Below are 23,979 nucleotides of genomic sequence, written 5' to 3' on the forward strand. Positions count from 1 at the left end.
AAACTCTATTCATGCTGCATCACAAAATTTGATCAAGTCAGATTCGAACCACTCTGTGTGAGGAGCGCTCGGAGTCCCCGATTCGTCATAGACTTAAACTTCCAAAACCTCTTTATGATTCTCGGTCTGACCGATACTCCACTTTCGGTCCTACCGAGATCATTAAGTTGATCTAGGTTTTCGATCTCGGTGCAACCGATTTCAACATTTCGGTCACATCGAGTTTCAGTAACTGCTTGCAGTTATGAATCTCGGTGCCACCGAGTTGTTCCACTCGGTCACACCGACAGGGTCGGGCTATATATAGTCACGGGCAAAATTTGGAAATTTCTCCGAACCCCTTCGCCCGCGCGATAGCCTGCTCTACCAACGTGGTCTCTGGATCGTCTTCTCGCCGCCAGCCGCCTCCAGTCGCTGGTCTCCGTCGCCGTCAATGGGAATTCTGCCCCGCCGTTGCCGCCGTAGCAAGTCTCCGCCGAACTAGGGTATGGACTTGATCACAGTGCTATTCCCCGTCCAATTCCTAGCATATTGTGTTCTTCATGATTCTTGCCACGATTGAAACACTCCTATCCAGTCAATGCGCCCGTAGATTAGCTTTGATTCAAAAAATTTAGGGTTAGGTTTCCGCCGAAACCATCTTGGACCCACCGAGTTGAAAAACTCGGTCCCACCGATTTGGCTTATGCCATTGCACAAGTGAGACTCGGTCTGACCGAGAATTACTTATCGGTGTGACCGATTTTGGAACTCAGTGAAACCCTAGCAGTCTCGGTGCCACCGAACTGTGACTCGGTCTGACCGAGTTCACTAGTTTAGGTGCCAAAACTGCTTCGGTATCACCGAGTTTAAAAATCGGTAGATCCGAGATGATTTCAGTGGGAAACTAAAACTAAGTTTTTGGATCATTCTTTTGCAAAAATCTCTGCATTTTGTGATGCTCATCTAATCTATCTCATCTATAAACTATTCACAGGGTCAGCAGTCAGAGTTTGCAGCATGTCTGATCAAAGTGATAGCCAGAACATGTCAGAGCAGCAGGTGCACATGAGTGAGGGCACTAGTCCCTCAAGTTCTTCAGATGAGGGCAGCAGGAGCACCCCTAGCAACTTGCCAAAGGCTGCCACGAGACAGAGGAAGAAGAGAACTTCAGACTCCGAAGATGAAGACTATGTGGCAGAGGAAGAGGCCACTTCCAAGAGAGTTGAGCCAGCTCAAGGCACAAAGCCAGGCCTAAAGATCAAAAGGCCAGCAGGCAGGCAGCCAATGTCAAAGGCCAGAATGTCAACTGAGAAGCCCATAGAGCCAGTTGCAGCTGAGGGCAAGAAAAGAAAGGAAAGGGTGAAGAATACTGTGGCTAGAGTGCTTGGCAAAGCTTCCATCATGAAAGAGGAAGAGGAAGAAGAGGTAGCTGCACCAGCGCCCAAGGCACCCAAGCTAATGGGAGATGCCATAAAATCAGGGGGAGCTGCTTCCAAGGCCAAGCCAGCTCCAAAGCCAAAGCCAAAGAGGAACACAAGAAGCATTCCTGCAGCTGAGAAGAACAAGGCCCCAGTGCCTGAGACTGTTGCTGAAGAAGAGGAAGAGAATGTTCTGAGAAAGCTCAAGCCCAAGATCCCAGACCACAACGATGCTCATCCTGTGGCTGAGGACATGAAGCTCAGGAGAGATTCAGGGCTGAGGAAGTGGAGAGAAGCAGATCCGTATGCTTCAAGGAGAAGGACTGCCGTGGATTACAGATTTCACACCAAGGAACAGCAAGACTTCTATGAGACAGTGCTGCTAGATAAGAAGCCCATTGTCTGTGACATGAGATGGGTCGACTGGACCTACATGAGGGAGAAGGAGGAACACTACCCGGGAGTATATGACAGCTTTAGTGCTTGTGGAGTTGCTGACTTTGTTGGGCAGAAGCTCACAAAGTGGAACGAGGAACTGATCATGCAATTCTACTCCACGGCACACTTTTACCCAGATGGAAAGATCACATGGATGTCTGAGGGTACAAGGTACCAATCTACAGTGGCTGAGTGGGCACAACTCATTAATGCCCCAGAGGAGCATGATGATGACATGGACATATATGCCAAGAAGAAGATGGACCACAATTCCATGTCCAATATGTATAAGGAAATTCCAAATGAGGCACTTGACACTTTCAAATTTGGCTCAGTGCACTATCTTCTGTCAGGACTGCCAACCATCAATTGGATCTTGAGGCACACCTTGTTGCCCAAGTCAGGTGATCACAAGATGATCAGAGGCCATGCGATCAACTTGCTACATGTATTTGATGTACCTCAGAAGTTCAAGGTGATGAGCCTCATAGTGGAAACTATCAAAAGGACTGCAGCAGATCAGAAGAGGAGTTGCGGATATGCCCCTCAGATCCAGGAGCTCATTACCTCCAAGATGGGCACGGGCATATATTTATTGGACAAGGAACATTTGCCCATCCGTCCAGATTTTGAGGACAATCAAGTTGTCATGACTGAAAACGAGCCATCATCTGCCCAAGCATACGCAAAGAAGGGGAAGGCGAGAAAGGAGAAAGCTGCCAAGATGCCAACTCAAGAGGAGGCATCTGAGTATTTCTTGAAGACTAAACAAGAGCAGCTTGGTTACTTGATTGCATCCATGCTGAGGATTGAGCAAAGTCTGGCCAACCTCACTCAGAATCAGCAGAGCCTAGAGAGAATCATGGAACAGAAGTTCTATGACTTGGATGTCAAAGTAACGGAAGTTCAGTCTGCAGTGGAGCAGCTCCAGGAGGACATGCAGGAGAGGAGAGGCAGGACTACCACTCATGCCTTTGCCAGAGTGCCACGAGGCCCGAGGTCATCTGCCGTACCAGTTGTTGACACCAGAGCCACCACTTCAGCACCAGCTACAGCCTCAGTTCCACCAGCTCCAGCATCTACTTCAGCTCCAACTCCAGCATCTACTTCAGCGTCTACCGAAGCCTTCGTCCTTGGAGTGATCCGGACTCCACCACCACCAGAAGATCAAGCCTGAGCGTCGATCTAGCACTATGCATTTTCTAGGAACTTTTTGGTAACTTGTTGCCAAAGGGGGAGAAGATGTATAGATCATAGGCTTCGAGAGAGAGTGTGTTGCTTTTTTCTCTCTTGCTTTATTTGGTGGTTTTTCGAACTTGTTTGCTTTTGAGTGCTTGAGATACTATGCTTGTGAGACATTGATGATCATGTGTTTGATCATAAGCTACACTTAATGCTTGCTTAATGCTATCTATCTTGTGTGGTCTTTCACTATTCTTTGTGATGAGTGCATGTATTTCATTCTTATCATTTTAAGCGCTCCACCAAGATGTATGTGACATGGAAGAGTAACCCATGACTCTAACTCTTTGTGCATTTGCAGTCCAAAGCAAATTTTAAATATGCACAAATTTAGGGGGAGCTCTTACTTATCACATACTTCTCAAAGCGACGATATATTTCATGCTTATTATCATTTGTCGAAGCTTTGATCTATATGTTGTCATCAATTACCAAAAAGGGGGAGATTGAAAGTGCAACTATCCCTAGGTGGTTTTGGTAATTCATAACAACATATAGCTCATTGAGCTAATACTATTCCAAGATGATTATTTCAGGAAAGCTCAATGATTGGCATGGCATGGATGTGAAAGTGGAACCCTCAAAATGCTAAGGACAAAGGATTGGCTCAAGCTCAAAAGCTCAAGACTCTTCATTTTATATTTTAGTGATCCAAGATCACATTGAGTCTTTAGGAAAAGCCAATACTATCAAGGAGGGATGAGGTGTTGCTTAATGAGCCTCTTGCTTCATGTGCTTAGTGATATGCTCCAAAACCCTCAACTACTTTCCCATATCCACATATAACCTAAACCCTAAGCCAAACTCGGTCCTACCGATTCTTCCTATCCGGCGCCACCGAGTTTTCATTTGTCATAAGCCACTGCCAAACCCTAGCAATTCGGTCCTACCGATAGGGATCTCGGTCTCACCGAGATGGGGTTGCAAACTCTCTGTTTCCCTTTCGTAACTTTTCGGTCTCACCAAAAGAGCGAATCGGTCCCACCGAGATTGCAATGTAAATTCAGTGTTTCCCCTTTGTAACTTTTCGGTCTCACCGAAAGAGCAAATCGGTCCCACCGAGTTTGCCTGACCAACTCTCTGGTTAGCTAATTACCAAATTCGGTCTCACCGAGTTTGTGTAATCGGTCTCACCGAGATTACGTTATGCCCAAACCCTAACCATATCGGTCCTACCGAGTTGCATGTCAGTCCCACCGAAAATCTCTAACGGTCACTAGGTTTACATTTTCGGTCCGACCGAGTTCGTTGATTCGGTCCCACCGAGATTGGAAAACTGTGTGTAACGGTTGGATTTTGTGTGGAGGCTATATATACCCCTCCACCTCCTCTTCATTCATGGAGAGAGCCATCAGAACACATACACCATTCCAACTCATATGTTCTGAGAGAGAACCACCTACTCATGTGTTGAGACCAAGACATTCCATTCCTACCATATGAATCTTGATCTCTAGCCTTCCCAAGTTGCTTTCCACTCAAATCTTCTTTCCACCAAATCCAAATCCTATGAGAGAGAGTTGAGTGTTGGGGAGACTATCATTTGAAGCACAAGAGCAAGGAGTTCATTACCTACACACCATTTGTTACTTCTTGGAGAGTGGTGTCTCCTAGATTGGCTAGGTTTCACTTGGGAGCCTCCGACAAGATTGTGGAGTTGAACCAAGGAGTTTGTAAGGGCAAGGAGATCGCCTACTTCGTGAAGATCTACCGCTAGTGAGGCAAGTCCTGTGTGGGCGATGGCCATGGTGGGATAGACAAGGTTGCTTCTTCGTGGACCCTTTGTGGGTGGTTGCTTCTTCGTGGACCCTTCGTGGGTGGAGCCCTGTGTGGACTCGCGCAACCGTTACCCTTGGGTGGAGCCCTGTGTGGACTCGCTCAACCGTTACCCTTCGTGGGTTGAAGTCTCCATCAACGTGGATGTAGGATAGCACCACCTATCCGAACCACGGGAAAAACATCCGTGTCTCCAATTGCGTTTGAATTCTCCAAACCCTTCCCTTTACATTCTTGCAAGTTGCATGCTTTACTTTCCGCTGCCTATATACTCTTTGCATGCTTGCTTGAATTATGTGATGATTGCTTGACTTGTCCTAATTTAGCTAAAATCTGCCAAGAACTAAAATTGCGAAAAGGTTAAGTTTTTATTTGGTCAAGTAGTCTAATCACCCCCCTCTAGACATACTTCGATCCTACAACATCTAACTTGTCATATTATTCCATGAGCTTCTTCTTATTTTTTCTAAGGCCAGCCTCTATATTGGCACTCCACCCCTTAGTGAGTTTCCTAAATCTTCTAACCTTCTCTTGCCACACCTCTATTGAAGTTTTGCCAGAGACAGGGGCCTTCCAAATGTTTTCTACCAGAGCCTTAAAATCCTCTCTAAGAAACCACCATTTCTCAAATTTATAACTACTTCATTTAGCCTGTCTATTTAACCCAGAATCCAAAATAATAGGGATATGGTCACTCCCCAACCTGGGTAGTGCACTACTAGAAGCTAGGGGAATTTTTTTTATCTAGTTCAGTATTGCAGAACATCCTATCTATGGTGGACATAATCATACCAGCTTGATTATTGGCCTAGGTATATTTTCTGGAAGAGAGCTTAATCTCCAATAAACTTCAGATCTCTATCCAGGCATTAAAGTTATCTGCCCATCTATGATTTATACTACCATTACTTTTATCACTACTGTATCTAACCAGGTTAAAATCCCCACCAACTAGAGTGGGTGTGCCTGAATCTATAATGATAGAGTGGAGTTCAGAGAGGAAATCCTCTTTACCCCTCTCATAAGCTGACCCATAAACAGTGACTACTCTCTAAACTTAGCCTGATTGCTTCCCAACTTATGGTTGCAGGAAATTGAGGAATTTCTCACTTCCCAACTCATTACTTAAAAAATATCTAAATCTACTCCCACTAGGATTCCACCTGCAGAACCAACTGAAGGAAGATGCTTCCATTCGAATAATCTATTGCCTACCAAAGATCTAAGGTAAGAATCAGAAAAATCCATTTTCTTGGTCTCCTGGAAACCAAGTATGGATGCATGGGTTTTATTGATGTAATGTAGTATGAGAGGTTTTCTACCTGGGGTATCTATGCTCCTGACATTCCATAACATGCAATTCATTGGAAAATTCCATTCCTAGGGTGCTTGCCCCGTCTATGGTCACAAACAACAGCCCATTTACTACTATGATTTAGAGCTCCATTAGTTCTATTTAAAATAGAAACATCTTCTTTATGAAATTATTAGGAAAAGCCTTAGGGGTAGAGGTGCAACACAGGGAAGTTTCTAGGGCCTGTGATTGGTCGTGAGGCATTGGGTTAGATGAAAGGGGTATATGTAAAAAATTAATCAAGGGCATTGGTAGTTTGAGTGCTTTACAATCTGATTGATCCTTCTCAATTAGTCATGTACAAAGCGAGCTAGCTTTCTTTGGCGGCTGATGGGATCTGATCTGATTGATCCTTTTACTAACGGCTGGATGGTTCTGATTAATGTCGGATTTTCTAGCTAATTCCTCTATTTTTGCACAATAACTCTGCAATTACTGTTACGGAAACACCTTCCTAACCAAGGTTGGAAATCAATCTCTGATAAATCAATCTCAATGGTTGCTCCTAGGTAATGTGTTTGTTATGTGGCTTTGTGCGGGTTATAATTTAAATTTGGCTGATTTGACATCTACATGTTGTTGCTCATGGTCTCTTGCTCCTTTTAATGTTGGCTCTCATTAAGTTTGTACAAGACTTTGTAGCGGAACAACTGTGCATCCGAACGAGGGTATCACTTGTCCACATGCACTTCAACTAATGATCGACCATCTTATTGTATTTTGGAAAAAATGGTATGTATGTTGGTGATGCTGCTGATCATGAACCTAGGTGACTTAGAAATGTCTGTATTTTGTTGTCATTGCTCTAAGCAATGTGATGAATGAGAATCAGAGTGGTGTCATGTATGTGTAGAACTCTTGTTGCTTTTTAGCAAATCCATGTACAACTTCTCATGTCAATTACTGGACGTACAACCATTGTTTAATGGATTGATATGTATGTAAACATTGTTTTTGGATGCCTTTCCTAATACATGTGACATTGAATGTATGCCATGTATCAACTGAATTTGTATATATTAGAAGGTTCTAGAACTATCGATTACATGGTGAACACTGCCAAGAGAGCATGTAATTTCTGAAAGTATATACCCCGACGGCCATCCACCACAAAATGGTCTACCATAAACCTGGCGAGACTAACGATTTTTAACTTTATGTACAATTCAAGTTGTTCTTACTTTCTGGTAATGAACCAGCCAATCTCCTATTAATCTTGAAGGAATGCACGAAGGTTAATATAGATGCCAAATTTTGAGAGGTGGCCAAATATTTTGAATATGAGGCGAAGTCCTTTAAGGCTTACAACATGAATGTGTATCACTTCCACACTGATAAAAATACACGTGAGAAGCCCAATCGAAGGTCAATAAGTAGTAGGGTCTATTGTCTAGGGACACACACAGATAGAGAGAGAAGGTGCTACACATTTAATGATTAGTTTCGTTCTACACATTGCATGATTCCCAATTTGATGGACCATTCCGCTCGTCAATCGAAATGTTAAAATATCACACACAAAAATAACCAACTTACATGATAGCTTGCTAAGTACACATTTATTCGATGCATCAGTGTAATATATTCTGGTAGATTATTATTTTCCTTTATATAATATCATATACAATTATAATAGGCTGCCTCCCAGCAAAAATAGATCATCTAGCCATATACCTGGCAGCCCCCGTTTTAATCGACAAAGCATGACCAAACATATTTGAACCGTCGATCTAAAATATCTGTATTAGTTGAGAACAAAAAGGCAGATCCATACATCTGATAGACAGTCTTTTAGTTAACAATGTACCAATAGGTCTAAATTTATCGTTGTAACCAGACGTAATAGAGACCTTAGATATTCATAATTATTTCAGCATGTCTTTCAATCATTAACCTATATAATGTATATATGATGATCACAATGATAGAGCCTCTCTATGTAAGAAAACTCGAGACTTTGATTATGTATATAACTCCATGTTTAATAATGTCGTCATGTCATCAAAATGTTGCCACTAATCTGCCACATCCTACAATTTCATATACTATAGTTGTGGCTGCCAGATATATGGCCACAAAACATGCTTCTGTTATAGCACGCGCATGAAAAAAAAACAGCTTCCTGTAGGGGTGGCAAAACAAGCGTGGAAACTAGGCAAGGTGCAAGATAGTAGGTAAGTTAGCACACAAACGCAAATCATGTGCTCAACATTTTCAACATTTTCCATAGCACGAAGGTTCAACAGGGCGGGCAGGGGGGGGGGTACAAAGGGGAAAATCCATTTTGGTGCAAGATAAAAGTCAAGGTATTCAGAAGACATGGTACAGGAGACTTTTGCAAACTAGAAACACGGGAGGTGGGGGACAGTCACACTAGTTTACAAGGGATCATGAATTTTTTTCCTCAGAGAAGGAGGCCCTTACCTGTGTGTTTTGGGGGAGAATTTGTTGCACAGTTGCTGGTAGTTTCTTGCAGAAGTTTCTTCCATGGTGTTGCCTGATCCACAACACATAGTTGCAAGGCAGAAGCGTATGTGTTCTCTAGATTTCATTTGTTTTGTTGCCTGTTCTTTTTTCTCTTATGCTCTTTGTTGATAGGACCCCCCCCCCCCCCACAACACACACACAAGCGAGGCCATGGCGGTGCGGTGCGGCTGGGGGATGGGGGAGGAAGAAGTTGCCGGGGGATTTGGTGGTCGCCCCCAGGCGCCGTATTCAGCCCAGCTTTCGGCCCAAAAACGGCCCGATATTTGCGTGAATCGACCCATATTCTGACCTGTTCGGCGTGTTTCGGCGTTAATTTTCGCATACAAATATATAAATCAATTATTTCGTCACATAGTTCGGCGTGGTTCGGCGTGTTTCGGCATGTTCAACAAATAGTTCACTACAAATTATATAGTTTAACAAATAAAAACTCAAGTTTCATCGCACGTCATTCCCGGCCTCGCCCTTGAGCCTCCATAGGTGCTCCACCAGATCCTGTTGCAGCTGATGATGCACCTGTGGGTCTCGGATCTCCTGACGCATCCTGAGGTAGGCAGTCCAGGTTGCCGGTAGCTGGTGATCAACTTCGGTTAGAGGGCCTTGCCTGTAGTATGGTTCAGTGTCAAACATTGGGTCTTTTTGCTCGCTTTCGATGATAATGTTGTGCAAGATGACACATCAAGTCATGATATCCCACATTTGATCTTTCGACCAGGTCTAAGTGGGGTACCGGACAACAGCAAATCGAGATTAGAGCACACCAAATGCCCGCTCGACATCCTTCCTGCAAGTCTCCTGTATCTTCGCAAACCAGGCGTTCTTGCCTCCTGCCACAGGGTTTGAGATGGTCTTCACAAATGTCGACCATCTCGATAGATGCCATCAGCTAGATAGTACCCCTTGTTGTAGTGCCGCCCGTTGATCTCGAAGTTCACCGGAGGAGAATGGCCTTCAACAAGCTTGGCAAAGACAGGAGAGCACTGCAGCACGTTGATGTCATTGTGAGTTCCTGGCATACCAAAGAAGGAGTACCAAATCCAGAGGTCCTGTGTGGCCACTTCCTCAAGCACCAGACTACAACCGCCTTTGGCGCCTTTGTACAACCCCTGCCAAGCAAATGGGCAACTCTTCCATTTCCAATGCATGCAGTCGATGCTTCCAAGCATCCCAGGAAATCCTCTTGCTGCATTCTGTGCTAGGATCCGAGCAGTGTCTTCCGCATTGGGTGTTCTCAAGTATTGCGGTCCAAACACTCCCACCATTGCCCGACAGAACTTGTAGAAACACTATGCTGGTGGACTCGGCCATGCGCCCATAGTCGTCGAGTGAATCACCGGGAGCTCCGTATGCAAGCATCCTCATAGCTGTCATGCACTTCTGGATGGAGGTGAATCCAAGTGTGCCGGCGCAATCCTTTTTGCACTTGAAGTAGCTGTCGAACTCCCGGATAGAATTCACAATCCTGAGGAAAAGCGTTCGGCTCATCCGATAACGGCGCCGAAATGTTTTCTCACCGTGCAATGGAGCGTCGGCTAAGTAGTCCGAGTAGAGCATGCAGTAGCCTTCCAGACGATGCTGGTTCTTTGCTTTCACCCGCCCAAGTGCCGAGCCACCTCACCGTGGCTTCTCACTGCTCGCGAGCAGGCCGGCGAGGGCGGCGAGCACCATGAGATGCTCCTGCTCCTGGACGTCGGCTTCGGCTTCCTCATCTTCGGAGTCCATCGCCGGACCGGGCAATTCACCGAACACCTTGTGGGCGAGGTGGGTGCAAGCCCGCCGGTCTACAGGCCCTACGCGGCCGGAGCGTCGGAAAAGGTGCCTGGGCGGCGGCTGAGAGGCTGCCTCGGCAAACCCCCTTCTTTTTCCCGGCTGGGGATGGTCTACCTAGCTGCGGCAGGCGATGGTCGGCGCCGGGATCGGCGGGGGTGGCGCAGGGTGGCGGCCGAGCGCGGGGGGTAGGAGGCGAATCTGGGCGGGTGGCTTGACTTTTCGCCTGTCAATGTGGCCCCAGGAACGCTTTTCCCTTGCGCCAGAGCCCCCGAGCGCCCCCCCCCAGTGCGCCGGGTTCGGCTTGCGAGCGCCGGGCGCAAAAACGGGCCGGGCCGGCGGAATTCGGCGTCCTGGGGGCGCGACTGGGCCATTTTTCGGCGTCGGCGCGAATAAACCGCCTGGGGAGGCCGTTCTGGAGGCGCGACTAGAGATGCTCTTAGGGTTTTCTTGGTTGGGCTACTGAGGGATCACGTGCGGTGGAAGGGGGCCTTTTTTTGGCGGGACATGGCAACACGGGGATGGATGGAACTACCTTTTTCAGCAGAGAGGTGGCCCCATACGTTGGAACTTTCCTAAAAAGACCGGCCGCTAGATATGACCCATAGCGCGCATGCGTTGTACAGCATCGTCCTATTATTAATATCAATCGGTTTTGGTTTAAGGATCTTTTTGATGGAGTGGCTTAAGGATAATAATAATTAGTAAAAAGGAAAAAAATTAAGACGTGCGGAAGGGAAACGTTATTTCCATTACAATGGCAATGGTGGGTAAATTATTTTTACACGAATCCAGTCTAATGGCTATAGGTTTATAGTTTATCGAGTGAAGTGCATCCTATAAAAACATCAAATATCGAGTGAAGTGTATTGTAGGTGTCTGAACTATTTTAGGGTTGTTATGTAGGTCTTCAAACTATGAAAATTGATATCCAAGTCCTCGAAGTGCTGTTAGTGTGTCATCTAGATCCAAAATGTACCGACCCCGCCTGACCGGGCAGCCGGCGCCATTAACCCGTGACACGTTGGACAAGGGGTCCCACAAGATAACGGCCGGTGACCGAAATATGCAAATAAATTCAATTAAATATCAAGGAACGATAAATGCACTACACTCCAAATAAATTCAAATTCATGGTTTCAAAAAATATTTGTGAATATGGAAAAAGTGTTCGCGAAAGTTAAATTGTAAATATGTTCATGGACCACAAATATTTGTGGTTCACAAACATATTTTTAAAGTCATGAACACATTTTCACTATTCGCGAACATTTTTTGAAATCATGAAAATTTAAATTAATGAACATTTTGTAAGTACATAAGCGTATTTCCTAATTCATGAAAATTTTCTTTTAACCTCATTTTTTTTTTAAATTCATTAACATTTTTAATTCGATTTTTTTAGAAATCACTAAATGTTTTAAAACATGGATGAAAATTTATTAAATTTGTGTGAATTTTTTTCGAATTCATCGCTCGTGAACATTTCTTCCAAATTCACGAACATATTTTGCGGTTCACAAACATATTTTCAAATTTATCTTTCGCAAAGAATATTTGTTGTTTGCGAAGATATTTCCTTTTCTTTTAAAATTTATCGTTCGCAAACACCTTTTCAAAGTCATGAACATTTTTTTCCAAATTCATCATTCATGAACATTTCTTCAAATTCATTGTCCGCGAACATTTTTTTAAAGTCGCGAACATCATTTCCATAAACAATATTTGTGGTTTGCGAAAATATTTTTAAATTTACCGTTTACGAACATTTTTTGTTGTTCGTGAACATATATTTAAATTTGTCATTTTTGAACACATTTTTTTCTTTTAATATTAGTGGCCGGACAGATTTTGAGGACCCGGATGCCTATTTTTACAGTTTGAGGACCTACATGACACCCTTGAAATAGTTTAGGGACCTACGATGCACTTCACTCTTTCTGATTAATGTGGGATTTTGTAGCCTATTTTCCTAATTTTGTCCCGTATTTTTATTTTATGATATAACAGATAGATAGAAGATTTCATTAGCATCTCTTGAGTTCAGATGCAGCATGATCTTGAGAACTGAGTTCTTTAAGATTATATTTAATTTGAAAGTGTTCATAACTAACTAAATCTGCGCGGGCAAAGTCATGCGCGTAAGAGCCGTACCATTCACTTCCAGAAAAGTGAGAAGAATCTGTACCGAGAGGGTGAGCTCTATGCAGAAGCAATGCCCAGGTCCGAGTGGTATCGACAAAGCCAACGAGTGGGATAAGCTGGAGGTAGAAGGCGATCTCATTCTGCACCGGATGGAGCTGGTCAGCTTGCTTCCCACTCATAAAGCAGCTGTACAGGTAGCTGCCGTCCTGACAGGATCTGATGAGCATGTACGTATGCCGGAGCGTCTCCTCCAGCTGCTCAACTGGGTTCCTCGTCTCCGTGTGCTGCATCAGCTGCGTGCTCTCGAGCTGCTGGAGAAGGTCTCCAATCATCTTCACAAGCCGCGCCAGCAGCTGGCAGGTTTCCCGGTTCCTTCTGACTGTCTTTGCAGCTTCCACGATCATCGTGATGAGCCCATACGCGTCCACCCCGGCAAGCTGCGCTATGTTAGCCACCTGACTCATGCCATTCCAGAGCATCATCTTCTCTCAGTTTGTTGACGAAGAAGACCGGAGTGTGTTGAAAACAGCCACTCAGTAACCAGCTCCCATACCTTGGAACTTCTCTGAGCAGCGAGTCACAGTCTTCAGACTTCATGATTAACTATGTGGTTGAGAAGTTGTACAAGGAACCTCCCCTGATAGGATGGCCACATCCAAACTGTTGAGGTGGTGACTGGACTCTGATTTTTCTGAAAGTAGGTACTATACTACAAGAAAATGACTTTTCAGAAACAAACAATTTGGCATGGCATTTCAACACCACCAACAGTCCAAGACTACTTCCTACACCCTAAGAATATCTAACAGAAACGTAGATATTATCCTGGCACAATCAGAAGCACAGATTCTCCTCCTGCGGAATTTCCACAAACGCCTGGCCTGCGGCTGGAAGAGGCCAGTCCACAGAGAGAGATAATCCTGAATATCGGCCGGCGGAGACCACTCCACAGTCCACACGAACCCATGACTGAGCAATCGATCAAAGGGCAGGACATCCATTAAATGGCAAGGAGGAGGCACTGCCATCTGGACAGCTCCACGCGGGCATCCATCGCCGATCGAAACCAAACGCCGTCGCCAGACCCCCGGCTGACCGCGTGAGGCACTTCCACGAGCTCCCGACCACTGTTCTGCCACGAACACGACGCCGTCTCACTCACACCGCCTCCCACTAGCTAGGCGAAAGCGCGCGTGCAGGGAGAACCGAGAACGCGTCGCGACTGCTGCGCTGCGTGCGGTGGCCCGGCCTCTCGGAGAGAGGACAGAGGTGGACGAACGGAGACGGGCAGGCTACAGGTGGCGGGGCTCCGGCGAGCGGCGTTGTAGGGAGGATTCGACCGTGGTCGTGGGGAGGAGGACGTTGACAAGTCAACTCACCAATGCTGGTAAGAGCATCTTCAATGACCGCCCAACGCGTGGCGCGCTAAAAATCAGTTTGCAGCGCCTTAATCGCCTGCTTTGGCCCGACGAGGAGCGCTATCTTCAACGGCCGCAATAAATTTAGCGCATGTGTGTTGCTCTAGCAAGCGCGCTAAAATACAGCGCGCGGCACGCTAAAAATCAGTTTGCGGCGCTCCGATCGCCTGCTTTGGCGTGGCGAGGAGCGCTGGCTCCAGCGGCCGCGATAAATTTAGCGCGCGCGTGTTGCTTCATCAGGCACGCTAAAATGCAACGCGCGCACTCTCGCACAAACAACATATGTGCTTCAAACACATGCAAGAAGATCAAACACAAACAAAAATAAATCAACAATAAATAGTTTAATTCGTTATTACAACTCAAACAAATTGTTTATCTTTTAATCCAACAAATAATTCGACAATACAACATCAAACGCACAAATCATGATGCTTTTTGTCGGCCATTTCAAGCCCACCACTCCTTAATGAGATCCTTCTGAAGATCATCATGCGCTTTAGGACGTCGAATGGCATAATAGGAGGCAACAAAACGGAAGAATCATATGATGAACTCATCATGCGCTTTGGTTTTTTATTGATGTGCATAGCTAGGATCATTGCAAGATCCTCCTCCTCTTCCACATCAAATTCTTTTTCGGAAGAATCATACGATGAACTTATCTACAATGTTCAATTTAAACTAGACTATAAAAACTACAAACAATATGCACCAAATTCATGTAAAAATGTGAAGTTGAAGCAATACATACCTTGCGGGCGTTTTGTCGAACATCTTGCGGGCGCCGAGCGGCAATGAGCGGCCGGGCGCTGTTCGTCGGAGGACTGCCACGCGCGACGGGCGGTGGTGACTAGAGGGAGACGGGGGAAGTCGCGGCGGCGCGGCGATAGGCCGGGGAAGCGCCAGAACGGTCCCCGGAAGAAATGGGGTGGCCGGGCGGCGGCGGCGCCAGTAGCTGGACGGGGTAGGTGGAGTTACGAGCGAGCGCTCGAGAGTCCAGCGCGCGGGAGCGGACGCAGCAAATAAGCGGCGCGCGATGGCGTTTCAGCCCACGTGTTGAACTGGATATGCTGCGCGCACGGTTTTTGCGCCTCCGCTGGAGCGCCCGGAGCGGTAGCGCGCGCAAAAAAGCACCAAATTTTCAACGCGGCGCTTATATAGCGCGGCTGTTGGAGATGCTATAAAGACCCTCGAAGACATCTTTTACCGCCTCCATGTGATCCCGCTGGATACCAACTATATAACCTTAGATGTTCTACCTGACGTGTATATAAGATAAGACAGAGGGTTTAGCCCGTAGAGGGGGCTGAATCACAATTACATTTACCTAGCCCTAGGGTTAGAACATAACTTACGATCTCAAGATAGATCAAGCTTGTACTCGGTACATCTTCATCAATATAAACAAGAGCAGGACGTAGGGTTTTATCTCCATTAAAGAGGGCACGAACCCGGGTAAATATCGTCTCCCTTGTTCATGCTACCATCTGTCTGGGATCCACAGCTCGGGACCCCTTACCCCGAGCTCTGCTGGTTTTGACATCGAGACCGATGCATGTGCATTCTAGATTGACCATGGAGCAGGCGTAGGCGTATGCATGCACTTTGATGCCGCCATGGCGGAGGAGGAGCAGCCTGCACCGTCTACTATGTCGGTGTTATTGCAGGCATAGGTGGAGCAGTAGTACAATCTCTTCTTCTTCCAGCAGTATCGGTTGGTGGAGGGTCAAATCTACTACGAGCGCGCAAGCGAGGAGGCCGTGGCCGCCATGGTCACTGCGAACCCGAACTTCTTTACAAAGCAGTGGGTCGTCTACGTGGCTGCGCATGCTCAACGTGCCACTCGTAATGAAGCGGCGGCGCAGCCGGACACAGACTCGGCAACACACGCACATGCGCTGGCGGCCGAGGACAAGAACACCACCAGCTGCGTGTCCTATGTGCGGCCATCCAAATTTTGAGGGCGCATGTGGCAGGTAGACAGTGACGGACCGTCCACGTCCATCATCAAGCTCACATCCACCGGCAACGACGACAGACAGGTCACAGACTTGTTTGGGGATGAGCAAAGGCATAGTAGGCGGTAGTGCCTGGTGTCTCATGTGGGCCGGTCCTTGTCCCATGTCCTACGCTTCCTGGTGTCTCAAGTGGGTCGGTCTCCGTCTGCCATGTCCTATGCTTCCTTGTCGGAGACGGCACATTCACTTCATCTTCACAGGTCTTGAACCACGTTGGCGCTCATGCAGATTGCAGATGAAGGATGTGGTCATCAATGCGGAATACAAAGGAATTGGAAGTCGCACGCCGCTTTGGTCTAGCCGCTTTTTTTAATGAAAAATGTTTGAAATGTAATGAATTTCGTTTAGTTTATACGAAGATCAGCCGTTTACAGGATTTACATCTAGTATATTTAGACCAGTGTTTGAATTGTATGTGAATAGCGTTGAATTGCCGGCTTCTGTATTTGTGTTTCCGAACTGGTCCTTTGTCCAACGAATGCGGAAGCAAATTTATGGCCTTATGTGTTAGAATAATTCGAGGCACTCCATTGATCTATCGAGGACCAAACAATTATACAAGCACGACATCAAGATTTGTTAATGAGGTTCACCGATATGGTTACATCCCCAAGGCATGACTATGACGCTCCTCTCTATGACATCGCTACAATACCGCACCCCGGCCGCCCGGGCGCCGGCACACGCCGCCGGCTCCCCCGCGTATCCGTGCTATTATGTTGGCATATGTTACATCGTGTGTCTACCCCCGATATATATGAGAGGCCTAGGATACAAGTGTCCTATTAGGACACAATTCCTACCCTGTCTACACACAGTCCAAAACCAAGTCCAACTGTAACCTACCTTGTACAATAATATTCGACACAACTCTAACAAACTCCACCTTGGCGAATATTCTCCACCACCTTGAATTCGTCCGTGCGTCGAACCTCCATGTATATTGGACTTGAGATACGTCATGAGCACCGCTGCTACTCCCAGACTCCATGTGACTCCATTTGCAATTGTAGTCCCTTCTCGTTTTCTTCACAGTCAACACTCGAGCAAAATTAAGTTCCTCATTACTCTACCTTGTGCTTTGAACTTCCGGAGTATCCGTTCAACGACATCACACACCAACCATTGTCTGCGTGAAAAATGAACAACTCACATATTGGACACCACATATAAGAGTTACGTGAACTCAACGTCACTGCTCTTTCTATACTGCTTGTCTAAAACTTGAAGGAATTTCACCGTCGCCCTGTATCACCCTGAGTCAAATTCACAGTTGTCTCACGCTTCTTTCGGATAGTCTCTGACATGTCCCACCGCTATAGCACTCCGCCTCCTTCTGCCTTGTCATCCGCACTTTGCCATGTGCACTGAACACCACAGAATATACGGCCATGTACTCTCTCAGCTTTAGACAATTTTGTACTTTCCGCCACTTTCTCAGATTCTTCATGGTCAACTCTTGTCCATCAACTAGCACCGATAGACCCAGTCACCAACTTGAATCTGGTACTCGTCAACACTGCTTCAGCACCCTTGCAAACTTTGTCTGACCACATGTCTGACCACTAGTGCATTGGCATGTCGCTGTTTCCTGTACTTACCGCACACCTCGTCGCTATCACCGCATCGAGCCTCTGCTGTCCTGGTCGAGTCTCCCAAGGTCGCGAACCCACATCACTCAACCCCCAACTGTAGAGAAACATCGATCATCACCGACCGATGCGGAGTATCACGTCTCCATCAGACCATTGGTACCCAATCCGATCCACGTGTCTCTCGCTATCCCGCTGAAATAGGCTTCGACTCTTCATGCATTTACGCCATAGCCCCTCCATCAGCACAGAGTGAAGTCCTCCGTCAGACTCCAGCTCCACCTTCAACATGACTCCATGTAGCTGCGCCCCGCTACCCTGCGCCTTGTCGACTTCAAGCTCTCTCATGTGTGCACCATCTTGAATCAACCCCGCGTCATAGTCTGTCGAAGCCGCACAAGCCCTTAGGCATGCACCACGTATTTCCGCGTCCCAGAAGCCGGCCACCATCAGCATCACGCTCCTATGTCGTCGTTGCTGAAATTAGCGCCGTCTTCTGTTTTGACCGACATCCCCGTCGATCCGTCAGACAGTCCAGTCCGACCCAACCGAAATTATCCAACTGCAACCATGCTCCACCTTGCGCTGTGTCCGCCCGCACATCTCCATGAATTGTTTGACGCCCTGTGTATGCATGATCACGCACGACACGCTCCAGACTCCCAAATTATCTTCCGCGAATTTCCATCCAATACATGATAGTTCTATCTTAGCTGTCCTGACTTCTGCAACACCTTCAAACATCACTGCTATGCCAACTAAGTTACTCCTCCTACCGTAAAATCCAACCATGAAAATTTCATTTGGTCCTCACGGGGTGGTGCTTCTCTTGGCACAATCCCAATGCTTGATGTTGCTTTTTTCAGCCAACGTAACTGCCACCAGATGCAAAACTACCCATTGTATACTAGCTTCCTTCGCTGATTAATTTTCTTCTAGCCTCCATGCACGTGCTTTTTCTTTTTCACAAACAAATCTCGTGTAAAGCCGCATCTTGCACGCCTCGCCTCAGCAGGCCCAACCAGCCACGCAGAGCCATTGGGCCGCCTGCCTCGTGCACCTTGGGCCACGTCAGCCCTCGCCTCGTGCTGCTACGACCTCCAGACGCTGTTCCGCGTACGCCGCCGCCGCCGCCTGATTCGAGTCTGCACCGAAGATCCCACGCCGGCTGCCTGCTCGCCCCGATGGACCACGCCCTTGCCGCGTCTGGGTGGCGCACTCGCACTGCCTGCCATCTGAGCCACGCGCCTAGCGTCTGCAAGCGGGCTTCTCCTCTGATTGCATCTTATCGCCAGCACGCTTCCGAGTTCCCGTCGAATCCTGTGCTTCTCGTCAACTTCAATCTTTCCGAGTTTCATTGCTCCCGATCGCCGGACGTAACACAGATCAAACCGAACCGTTCCGTGATTTCTCTAGCCTTTTCCTCTAGATCAATAATCCACGAATGATTGCTTCCAATGCCGCCGATGCGTTTCCCTTGCTTCATTGCATCGATCCGACCAGCTTCTCATTCGATTTATCACGAGCGATAGCTTCCGATCTCACAATCATGCACCGATTTACATCCCGAACAATCACAACCTTGTCAAACCTTGCTTATGATACCACTTGTTAAAATAATCTGAGACACTCCATCGATCTACCGAGAACCAAACAATCACATAAATACGACACCGAGATTTGTTAACGAGGCTCACCGATATGGCTATATCCTCGGGGCGTGACTACGGGCGCTCCTTCCCATGACACCGCTACAATACGGCTCCTCGGCCGCCCGGGCGCCGGCACACGCCGCCGGCTCCCCCCCCGTACCCGTGCTATTATGTTGGCATATGTTACATCGTGTGTCTACCCCCGATATATATAAGAGGCCTAGGATAAAGTGTCCTATTAGGACACAACTCCTATCCTGTCTACACACAGTCCAAAACCAAGTCCAACTGTAACCTACCTTTGTACAATAATATTCGATACAACTCTAACATTATGGGTCAACATTGAAAATGCTCTTAGTTTGGGTAGACAAGACATTAAAGCTGGTTAGTACTATGATTGAAGCTAGCGTATGTTTGAAGCTAGCGCGTGAGTTTAATTGTGAACAGGAGACGTCCTCTTCTTCCAGAGAGAGAGAGAGAGAGAGAGAGAGAGAGAGATGATAGGTGAGGACCACACGGTTTCCTCACGCTGCTCTTCCGCGTAGCTGGACGAAAACTCGGTAAACACTCTGTTTAGCTGGCTCTATATTAATTAATTAGCTTGCTTGATTGATCTCGTCCAAACCCAGATCGGAGCTGATCTCACGCTAGGAACGCCACTCATCCGACACGCTCTCCACTAGACAGTGCAGGTCGGGCTCGTCGGGGTTCTGCCGGAGCACCGATCTTTTCATATTGATCCGCCTCTCTCCCCTCTGGTCGTCTCCTCCGTCGGCGCGGCACTGAAGCAAGGCCGAGCGGACGCGTTCTGCTCCGGTGGGGAGGTGAGCTGTGCTTGTGCTTCGCTTCCTTTGGCGATCGCATGCCTTGCTTGTCGATTGCTCTTGTTTTATGTCAAAAATGGAAGAGAGGACCCGGCGGTCTAGATTGTACTAGCAAAGTTCTTAAATAAAGGTAATATTATGATGGTGCTTAAACTTGTCACTGATGTTTACTTTTAAGTGTTTAAACTTGAAAAATACGCCGAACTAGTTCTAGAATTTGGCATGAGCGTGCAATTACGGTGATGATCTCATCCGTAGATGTATAATGCTCTGATGTGTCACAGTGGCTAGGGCAGCCTGTTTTCTACGTCTACGGATGGATTATTACGGTATTTGCACGCTCGTTATGGCTTTTGGTTGAGCCGCCGCTAAATTGCATAGCCCGAACGCTATTTAAAACATTGGATTGTAGTAAAACTAATCCGCAATCATTCCCAACGCAGAAACGCAAAAAAGGACTTCAGCTGTGAGCACTTGCTCTCCTGTTCAGCCTTGGCCATGGAAATCGCCTGCACAGACCTCACCCATGTCTTGCGCTCGGAACGGCGGTTCAAGTACACCGGGTATAGCAAGAGCTTTCACATGCCGGGCAGGGACAATCACATCAAACGCAGATGGAATTTCGGTGGGCATGACTGGGAAATCCGTGTATATCCGCATGGCGGTGAGCCATCGGCTCCCTCCTGGGTGGCAATCAATGTTGTCCTTCTCAGCGAGTGCGCTGTGGCTGTGGTGACGACTATACGTGGTTGCTTGGTTGACCCGGAGGGAGTTCGTGAACCATCCGAGGAAATTTGTCAGTCAGTAGCATTCAGGAAACCCCAAGATAAATCATCTCAAATGCTTCTCATGCCATGGTATACCCTGAATAAATCGCGTTATCTCAAGGATGATTCTTTCATTGTGCAATGCACCCTTGAAGTTCTCAAGGAGCTGCCAGATATACCAGAACCAGAAGTGCATGTGCCAGTGCCAACCTCTAACCTGCACCAGCACTTCGCTGAACTCCTGCAGAGCCAGATGGGAGCGGACGTCACATTTCTCGTGTCCGGTGAGTCCTTTGCTGCGCACAAGTACATACTCGCGGTCAGGTCCCGTGTCTTTAAGGCCGCGTTCCTTGGTGACATGATTGAGAGGGGCTCGGAATGCGTGGAGATTAAGGACATGGAGGCCGTGGTATTCAAGGCGTTGCTCCACTTCATCTACACCGACACTGTGCTAGAATTCGAACAGCAGGAGGGTGCAGAGGCCATGATTACCGACACCGTGCCAGAATCCGGACAACGGGATGAGGCGCATGAGCAGGCGGCATCTGTGATGGCTCTTGCTCAACATCTACTTGCTGCTGCTGACAGGTATGGGCTGGACAGGCTCAAGCTCATCTGCGCCAGCAAGCTCTATGATGGCATCAAAGTGGACACAGCAGCGACAACTCTGGCTTTAGCCGAGCAGTACAACTGCTGGGAGCTCCAGAAGAGGTGTGCTGATTTCATTACCAAAACTTATGCCCGGAACTCATCTCTTGATGCTGTGGCGGCGACGGAGGGGACCTCTGGTCGTGATTGATCTTCTCAGGTCTACGTGTGGGATAACAACGGGGCATATATTTTATGGTCCATGGTATTATTGTATCTGTTTGAGCTTGCCGGGCATGCTTGTCTACTATGTGCTGATAAAAATGGTTGTATCTAGACTTATTTTAGTTATAGATACATCCATTTTTAACCATTTCTAGAACAAGTATTTCCGGACGGAGGGAGTATCTGTTTGACCTTGCCGGGCATGCTTGTCTACTACGTACTTTATGCCTGTCTTTCAATAAAATTACAGTCTTTCTAATTTTCATACGTCTGCTTTTAATTTTGCTTTAAGTCGTTTTTGTGGCCGTCGGATGTGCACGAATCTTGGCGCTGCTCGCTCTGTCTGTGTCATCTCATTGGGGCTTCAGTAGTCTTTGTTGGTCTGTACCCGGATCCGTTTGCAATCTGTGTTGGTCAGGAGAAGGGAGGGGGGAGGATAGGTGGAGGCGGTGGAGGGGAGTCACCACAGTCCGCGAGCAGCAGCGAGGAACTAGCGGGAGGTAATGGAGAGCGGGACTCTGCCAGCGAGCAGCCCTGGGGCCTGGAAGAGGGAGCCTAGCTGTCGTGGAGCAGCAGGAGGAAGGAGAGAGAGTGGTACCGAGAGGAGGCCGGCGGAGCTTCTCCGCCAGTCCCGCCACCAGCAGGTGTTAGCTGGTGAGGTCGGAACCGGGCGGGAGGAACATATGTCGTTGCCGCTTCTCATGTCGTCTGTGTGCTTACACCAATTTCATGAGGTATCAACAACAACGTCTCGATTCTTAGTTCAGTGGACCTGTGGCGTCCGATGTTTCGCCCAAGAATTTTGGGGGCTGTGCGTTCAGCTATTTTTTTCCCTTCAGATTATGTTTATGTGGGGGTACTCGATATCAGTATATTGCCTAGTGTATTTTGTCTGTCGATCAGTATTGCAGTTCAGATTAGTTAGTCTTTTAAAAAGATATTCAGATTAGTTAGCCTGTCGTGAATTTTGGTTTAGCGTTTTTCGTGAAGTGTGAAGAGACAGCAAGCTCTGCTGTGCTTTGGTGGCTTATTTTCTGAATTTTAAGCAATGTCATGGTTTAAAAAAAAATTGTTGCCTCTTAGGTTTGTAATCATGCTTTGGGTAGTTTTATTCAATATTTTTCTGATCGATCGTCCTTTGGAGTGCATGGATCCTTTAAATATTCAGTTTTGCAGGTACCTTTTTTTGTGTAAGTGATTTGCCGATTGCTTACACTATTTCTACAAGTTTTCCCAGGAATTTCCACAATTTTTTTGTAAATGTACTGTCCCAAGAATTAGGGGCTGTATATACTTGATGAATGGCACTGTTAATCTGACAGTCTATATTTTTTAATGAACCAAGTGCTTAAGCTAGGACGCGGAATGAAAAAAAGACTGCTAACTTTCGACTGATCGGAAGATAAGCAACAGATCCAAACACCTCCTTCTTCCTGCCTAATCACGCATGCATGCAATCTTACTAACTAATCCCGTGGATGGTGGCGGAGGAAACGCATCCAACCAGCCTTGATTTGATGATTCCATGCATGCATGCAAAGTAAAAGATAAAACAAATAATGTGAGCAAAAGATTCTTCCAATTTTGAAATTTTAAAATGTTTTGTACCTCAAACTGTCGCTTCGATTAAAAATCTGTTTTCACGTAAAATACTTCACCACGATGAGAGCATCGAAACAAGATCCCATGTTAGTATGTTTCGATGACATTTTTTTCAGGCCAAAAGTTACCACGCCCATAGTATGTAATTATCATGGTGTTACACTGAAGTTATCAGGGGTATGTTTCAACTACTTTTTTTGCGCATTGTGCTTAGCTAGACTGGTTTAGGTATGTGCCAGACCATACAATGCTTAGGTCTATGATGCGTAGAATACCATGGCATTTACGTTGAGGTTATTGAGGGTATGTTTTTTATTTTGTTCTCCCCGGATTAAAGTTACTGCGGTCTGTGGTCGAATATTACCATATTATTTACACAGAAAGGTATCGAGGTTATGTCTTTTTCAAAGAAAAAATGAGTGAAAGTTACTGTGGTGTTCGTACATGAGTTATCAGCTCTGCTGTGCGTATATTATCATGTTATTCACACAGAAATTATCAGAGGTATCTTTTTTCAACAATTTTTATTCCCGGGTCAAAAGTTATCGTGGTATTTGTACATGAGTTATCAGCTCTGTTGTCAATGTATTATCATGTTATTTGCACAGAAGTTATCAAGACACCTACTCAAAAGTTACTGTGGTGTTTGTACGTGAGTTATCAACTTGGATGTCAATA

At 46.7% G+C, this 23,979-nt stretch overlaps 1 protein-coding gene across 1 annotated transcript; it reads left to right on the forward strand.

Moving 5' to 3' along the window:
• Positions 1 to 19,723: 19,723 nt before the first annotated feature.
• LOC125530600 (BTB/POZ and MATH domain-containing protein 1) lies at positions 19,724 to 21,964 on the forward strand. Its single transcript, XM_048694989.2, has 3 exons — positions 19,724 to 19,855; positions 19,925 to 20,249; positions 20,563 to 21,964. Exon 3 carries the CDS (start codon positions 20,618 to 20,620, stop codon positions 21,683 to 21,685), a length of 1,068 nt encoding a protein of 355 aa, XP_048550946.2. The 5' UTR covers positions 19,724 to 19,855; positions 19,925 to 20,249; positions 20,563 to 20,617; the 3' UTR covers positions 21,686 to 21,964.
• Positions 21,965 to 23,979: the final 2,015 nt, after the last annotated feature.

Source organism: Triticum urartu, chromosome 7A (assembly GCF_056163025.1).
Source record: "Triticum urartu cultivar PI428250 chromosome 7A, HENAU_Tu73, whole genome shotgun sequence".
In the NCBI taxonomy this organism is placed as follows: domain Eukaryota; kingdom Viridiplantae; phylum Streptophyta; class Magnoliopsida; order Poales; family Poaceae; genus Triticum; species Triticum urartu.